This window comes from Oncorhynchus mykiss, chromosome 18 (genome assembly GCF_057628025.1).
Source record: "Oncorhynchus mykiss isolate SJ-2025 chromosome 18, ASM5762802v1, whole genome shotgun sequence".
Classification (NCBI taxonomy): Eukaryota; Metazoa; Chordata; class Actinopteri; order Salmoniformes; family Salmonidae; genus Oncorhynchus; species Oncorhynchus mykiss.
This window is the reverse complement of record NC_143039.1, coordinates 22,650,001-22,657,500: the sequence shown is the minus strand read 5'-3', so window position 1 is coordinate 22,657,500 and position 7,500 is coordinate 22,650,001. Positions and strand designations below refer to the sequence as shown.

At 46.3% G+C, this 7,500-nt stretch overlaps 1 protein-coding gene across 45 annotated transcripts in view; it reads right to left on the bottom strand.

Moving 5' to 3' along the window:
* LOC110495438 (tensin-1) overlaps window positions 1–7,500 on the bottom strand; it is a 244,205-nt gene that overhangs the window by 32,146 nt on the left and 204,559 nt on the right. For all 45 annotated transcript variants that reach the window (XM_090207794.1, XM_090207798.1, XM_090207783.1 and 42 more), the window contains one exon: window positions 7,158–7,274. In XM_090207794.1, the coding sequence (XP_090063920.1) occupies window positions 7,158–7,274 (117 nt within the window). The remainder of the gene's footprint in view (window positions 1–7,157; window positions 7,275–7,500) is intronic.

Here is a 7,500-nt window from a genome sequence, read left to right as displayed (position 1 = left end):
CACTCAATTAGTATTTGGTAGCATTGCCTTTAAATTGTTTAACTTGGGTCAAACATTTTGGGTAGCCTTCCACAAGCTACCCACAATAAGTTGTGGGTGAACTTTGGCCCATTCCTCCTGACAGAGCTGGTGTAACGGAGTCAGGTTTGTAGGCCTCCTTGCTCGCACACACTTTTTCAGTTCTTCCCACACATTTTCTATGGGATTGAGGTCAGGGCTTTGTGATGGCCACTCCAATACCTTGACTTTGTTGTCCTTAAGCCATTTTGCCACAACTTTGGAAGTATGCTTGAGGTCATTGTTCATTTGGAAGACCCATTTGCGACCAAGCTTTAACTTTCTGACTGATGCCTTGAGATGTTGCTTCAATATATACACATCATTTTCCTTCCTCATGAAGCCATCTATTTTGTGAAGTGCACCAGTCCCTCCTGCTCCAAAGCACCCCCACAACATGATGCTGCCACCCACGTGCTTCACGGTCGGGATGGTGTTCTTCGGCTTGCAAGCCTCCCCCTTTATCCGCCAAACATAACAAAGGTCATTATGGCCAAACAGTTCTTTTTTTTTGTCATCAGACAAGAGGACATTTCTCCAAAAAGTACGATCTTTGTCGCCATGTGCAGTTGCAAACCGTAGTCTGGCTTTTTTATGGCGGTTTTGGAGCAGTGGCTTCTTCCTTGCTGAGAGGTCTTTCAGGTTATGTCGATTTACTGTGGATATAGATACTTTTGTACCTGTTTCCTCCAGCATCTTCACATGGTCCTTTGCTGTTGTTCTGGGATTGATTTTGACTTTTTGCACCAAAGTACGTTCATCTCTAGAAGACAGAACGTGTCTCCTTCCTGAGCGGTATGACGGCTGCGCGGTACCATGGTGTTTATACTTGCATACTACTGTTTGTACAGATGAACGTGGTATCTTCAGGCGTTTGGAAATTGCTCCCAATGATGAACCGAACCAGACTTGTGGTGGTCGACAATTTATTTTCCGAGGTCTTGGCTGATTTATTTTGATACAGGGAATTTTAAGTGAAATAATCTGTCTGTAAACAATTGTTGGAAAAATTACTTGTGTCATGCACAAAGTAGATGTCCTAACCGACTTGCCAAAACTATAGTTTGTTAACAAGATATTTGTGGAGTGGTTGACAAACGAGTTTTAATGACTCCAACCTAAGTGTATGTAAACTTCCGACTTCAACTGTATATACATCAATGCTCCAGGGTGGAACAGCCATTTAGGACTAGGACTAGCTACCACACGGACAAATAACACTGCCCTAATGCTTTTAATGACATGTGACGAGTGACCAGAGTCCACTGGAGCACACAGCGTCACGACAGTTATGGGAAAACACTCCATTTGTCCAGAACCTAATGAAAGCTAGGCTACACTGCGTAGCTTGTCCATCTGCGTGTTAGCCATTTTAGTGCCTAAAAACTGGTCCCTCATCGACATTCACCTGACCTGTTGACCGCAACACTGTGATCAAAAGAGGAGGAATAGAGAGAGGGAGGGAAAGAGAGAGGGAGGGAGGGGAGAGGGCGGTGTTTTCAGAACAGACCCCTTGGTGAAGAAACGTTGAGGTGGGCCAACAAGCAGCTAGCGACCGGTCTTGAACCCTCACTCCAGAACCCAAGCTGAAGCCCTTGAGAGAGGGAGGGAAAGAGAGGAAGGGAAAGAGAGAGAGGAAGGGTATTTTCAGAGTAGACCCCTTGGCGGAGAAACATTGTGGCGGGTAGCAAAGCAGCTAGCAAACGAACGAACCCTAGCTCAAAACCCAAGCCCAGACTTGGAACCCAGACATCTTCCTTCAACCTATAAAACAACTTGAGCTTTCACAGAGGTTCACTTTCAGCCGAAGACAAATTGAATGGTGGGCACACAATGTTCTAGCACCATGTACTGAATCCACATTTTTCAGATCCAATCCAACTGCTAAGGAAGCAAAGCCTGTAATTAGCTAAGCGAGGGGACTGGCAGAATGCTTTCTGCTGAGCCAACCAGAACCAAACATCTAGTCCATTCAATTAGGATCAAACTGCCAACACCAGCATTTCCCAATGACCTTCTTTACATAGCAATTACCACAAGAGCTCTCCAGAGTGTTTAATATGATAGAATACAGTGGTTTCTATTCAAGCCATAGGGCATGTTGGAGCGTATTACCGCTGCACCAAAATGGCTGCCGAGGGCCTAGCTTGACATGATGGCTATTTGTCATGGCCTGTGCTCTGGTGCAACTGCCTCCTCTCTCTCTCCACTTGGGGCATATGGGTGGCATAAGATAGGGTGCACACTGCCCTCACTGTATTCATTGTCTTGTCCCGTCCACAATACTAATCAATAGGAACCATGATGAATGATGACAGCCCCAGTGAGGGCTATGGAATGGGGCGGTGGGACTGCAGAAGCAGAGGGGTAAGGTGGAGGAGGTGGAGGAGGAAGGGGAGTAGAGGTGAGAGGAGGTGAGCAGGAGTTTGGTGTGGGGTCCCGTCATCTCCAGACCCCCAGCCCTAGCCCCTTGCACACAGGGGTTCGGGTTACCAGCAGAGCGACTGACTACCACCTATTTCTGCAGCAGCTATTTAAAGGAGTGATTGACAGGTGTGTGTGGGGGGGGGGGGGGGGGGGGCTTTATGGCATGGGGTCCGCTCCTGCAGCTAAGACGGGCGGGAGAGGAAAGGGGGTAGATAGGGGGAAAGGATGGGAACAAGAGGAGGCAAGAGGGGTAGGGCAAGGTAGTGACTAGATTGGCCATGCTTAAACAGACAAAAGTGAATAGCAATATGTGAAAGAATATAAATGTCTGAACTGTTGAGGAAGATATATGCTCTTACTTTTAGATGTGGAGAGAGGTGGTGCAGTGGAATGCCAGTGGAAGTATCAGTGGAGTGCCAGTGGAATGCCAGTGGAACTACCAGTGGAATGCCAGTGGAAGTACCAGTTGAATGCCAGTGGAAGTACCAGTGGAATGCCAGTGGAAGTACCAGTGGAATGCCAGTCGAAGTACCAGTAGAATGCCAGTGGAAGTACCAGTAGAATGCCAGTGGAAGTACCAGTAGAATGCCAGTCGAAGTACCAGTAGAATGCCAGTGGAAGTACCAGTGGAATGCCAGTGGAAGTACCAGTGGAATGCCAGTGGAAGTACCAATAGAATGCCTGTGGAAGTACCAGTTGAATGCCAGTGGAAGTACCAGTAGAATGCCAGTGGAAGTACCAGTGGAAGTACCAGTGGAATGCCAGTGGAAGTACCAGTGGAATGCCAGTGGAAGTACCAGTAGAATGCCAGTGGAAGTACCAGTGGAAGTACCAGTGGAATGCCAGTGGAAGTACCAGTCGAAGTACCAGTGGAAGTGCCATGGTCCTAAATGCTGTGGCCTCTCATTATCACCATCATTTACCAAACACCAGGGGCTCTATAGGAGCACCTGCTGTCCAAGGAGAGGACTCTGTTCCCCACGACTAATCAAGGGTTGCATCACACAGTAACACCAGAAAGTCCCTAACTGTACAGTGTGATATGGCTCTAGATGGCTCTCATGGCTCTACCACCGCAAGGAGGCATTCATTACATTTCATGAAAATGATATTGGCCAATTATCACACCGTTCTACTGTTGAGGTATACTGCTAGCCAACTGGAAGTCAGCCAACACCCTTTGGTTTCTTTTAGACTGTGAAGGGTGGGTCTACTGATTTAAATGTCAACATCTGCCTGATGAGTCCGTTACTTGGTTTCATGCATGTCAACATCAGAAGCCTCCTCCCTAAGTTTGTTTTACTCACTGCTTTAGCACACTCTGCTAACCCTGATGCCCTTGCCGTGTCTGAATCCTGGCTCAGGAAGGCCACCAAAAATTCTGAGATTTCCATACCCAACTATAACATTTTCCGTCAAGATAGAACTGCCAAAGGGGGAGGAGTTTCAGTCTACTGCAGATAGCCTGCAAAGTAATGTCATACTTTCCAGGTCCATACCCAAACAGTTCGAACTACTAATTTTAAAAATTACTCTCTCCAGAAATAAGTCTCTCACTGTTGCCGCCTGCTACCGACCCCCCTCAGCTCCCAGCTGTGCCCTGGACACCATTTGTGAATTGATCGCCCCACATCTAGCTTCAGAGTTTGTTCTGTTAGGTGACCTAAACTGGGATATGCTTAACACCCCGGCAGTCCTACAATCTAAGCTAGATACCCTCAATCTCACACAAATCATCAAGGAACCCAGCAGGTACAACCCTAAATCTGTAAACAAGGGCACCCTCATAGACGTCATCCTGACCAAATGGCCCTCCAAATACACCTCCGCTGTCTTCAACCAGGATCTCAGCAATCACTGCCTCATTGCCTGTATCCGCTACGGATCCGCAGTCAAACGACCACCCCTCATCACTGTCAAACGCTCCCTAAAACACTTCTGTGAGCAGGCCTTTCTAATCGACCTGGCCCGGGTATCCTGGAAGGATATTGACCTCATCCCGTCAGTTGAGGATGCCTGGTCATTCTTTAAAAGTAACTTCCTCACCATTTTAGATAAGCACGCGCCGTTCAAAAAATGCAGAACTAAGAACAGATATAGCCCTTGGTTCACTCCAGACGTGACTGCCCTCGATCAGCACAAAAACATCCTGTGGCGGACTGCAATAGCATTGAATAGTCCCCGCGATATGTAACTGTTCAGGGAAGTCAGGAACCAATACACGCAGTCAGTCAGGAAAGCAAAGGCCAGCTTCTTCAGGCAGATATTTGCATCCTGTAGCTCTAACTCCAAAAAGTTCTGGGGCACTGTGAAGTCCATGGAGAACAAGAGCACCTCCTCCCAGCTGCCCACTGCACTGAGGGTAGGTAACACAGTCACCACCGATAAATCCATGATTATCGAAAACTTCAACAAGCATTTCTAAACGGCTGGCCATGCCTTCCTCCTGGCTACTCCAACCTCGGCCAACAGCTCCGCCCCCCCACAGCTACTCGCCCAAGCCTCTCCAGGTTCTCCTTTACCCAAATCCAGATAGCAGATGTTCTGAAAGAGCTGCAAAACCTGGACCCGTACAATTTTTTCTTTTTTATTTCACCTTTATTTAACCAGGTAGGCAAGTTGAGAACAAATCAGCTGGGCTTGACAATCTGGACCTTCTATTTCTGAAACTATCCGCCGCCATTGTCGCAACCCCTATTACCAGCCTATTCAACCTCTCTTTCATATCGTCTGAGATCCCCAAGGATTGGAAAGCTGCCGCAGTCATCCCCCTCTTCAAAGGGGGAGACACCCTGGACCCAAACTGTTACAGACCTATATCCATCCTGCCCTGCCTATCTAAGGTCTTCGAAAGCCAAGTCAACAAACAGGTCACTGACCATCTCAAATCCCACCGTACCTTCTCTGCTGTGCAATCTGGTTTCCGAGCCGGTCACGGGTGCACCTCAGCCACGCTCAAGGTACTAAACGATATCATAACCGCCATCGATAAAAGACAGTACTGTGCAGCCGTCTTCATCGACCTTGCCAAGGCTTTCGACTCTGTCAATCACCATATTCTTATCGACAGACTCAGTAGCCTCGGTTTTTCTGATGACTGTCTTGCCTGGTTCACCAACTACTTTGCAAACAGAGTTCAGGGTGTCAAATCGGAGGGCATGCTGTCCGGTCCTCTGGCAGTCTCTATGGGGGTGCCACAGGGTTCAATTCTCGAACCGACTCTTTTCTCTGTATATATCAATGATGTTGCTCTTGCTGCGGGTGATTCCCTGATCCACCTCTACGCAGACGACACCATTCTGTATACTTCTGGCCCTTCCTTGGACACTGTGCTATCTAACCTCCAAACGAGCTTCAATGCCATACAACACTCCTTCCGTGGCCTCCAACTGCTCTTAAACGCTAGTATTTATTTACTTTTCTGCTCTTTTGCACACCAATATCTCTACCTGCACATGACCATCTGATCATTTATCACTCCAGTGTTAATCTGCAAAATTGTAATTATTCGCCTACCTCCTCATGCCTTTTGCACACAATGTATATAGACTCTCTTTTTTTTCTACTGTGTTATTGTCTTGTTAATTGTTTACTCCATGTGTAACTCTGTGTTGTCTGTTCACACTGCTATGCTTTATCTTGGCCAGGTCGCAGTTGCAAATGAGAACTTGTTCTCAACTAGCCTACCTGGTTAAATAAAGGTGTTCTCAACTAGCCTACCTGGTTAAATAAAGGTAAAATAAAAATAAATAAAACTTGTGGATGTATGAGTGTGGATGTATGAGTGTGGATGTATGAGTGTGTGTGTGTGTGTGTGTGTGTGTGTGTGTGTGTGTGTGTGTGTGTGTGTGTCTGTGTGTGTGTGTGTGTGGGTGTGTGTGTGTGTGTGTGGATGAGTGTGTGTGTGTGCGTGAGTGTGTGTGTGTGTGTGTGTGTGGATGTATGAGTGTGTGTGCGTAAGTGTGTGTTTGTGTGTGTGTGTGGATGTATGAGTGTGTGTGTGTGTGTGTGTGTGTGTGTGTGTGAGAGAGAGAGAGCAGGCCCAAGGCCCTCGTGTGTGTGTGTAAATTATTTAAGTAACAATACTTTAAACTACTACTTTAGTATTTTTGGGGGGTATCTGTACTTTACAATTTAACTTCAACTTTTAATTCACTATGTTCATAATGAAAATAATATACTTTTACAATTTTCTCTGACACCCAAAAGTACTCGTTATATTTTGAATGCTTAGAAGGACAGGAAAATGGTCCAATTCACACACTTATCAAGAGAACATCCCTGGTCATCCCTAATGCCTCTGATCTGGAGGACTCAATAAATACAAATTATAGTTTGCAAAGGATGTCTGAGTGTTGGAGTGTGACCCTGGCTATACGTCAACAACAACAAAAACAAGACAATGGTTCAGTCTGGTTTGTTAAATATAAGGAATTTGAAATGATTTTGATACTTAAGTATAAACCAGATACTTTAGACTTTTACTGAAGTAGTATTTTACTAGGTGGCTTTCACTTTTCCATTAAGCACGGGAGGTTGGTGTCACCTTAATTGGGGAGGTCGGGCTCGTGGTAATGGCTGGAGCGGTGTGTGTGTGTGTGTGTGTGTATGTGTATGTGTATGTGTGTGTGTGTGTGTGTGTGTGTGTGTGTGTGTGTGGTCTTGGTGCTCACCATCTCCTGTATCCTCGCAGCCCCTGTTGAAGTTCTCGTAGGAGTCCCAGCGGATGAGGGGGTCTTGGGTATTGTAGTCCACCGACACTTGTGGGCCATTCTCAAGGTGGCCCATTCCTGAGAGACACAAAGCCAGCTGGGTAATGCAGTCTTTAACCCATTAATGTCCATAACAGAAATACAATATAACATGTACTCTCTGCCTAGCCACATGCAGTTAACTATGCTGACAACAAACAATCAATTTACACCAATCCATGCTGTGCTGCATTACCTTATGGTACTAACTATAGTTTGTGTATACATTGCTACATGTAGCATGCATTGAAGCATTCAACTTGAA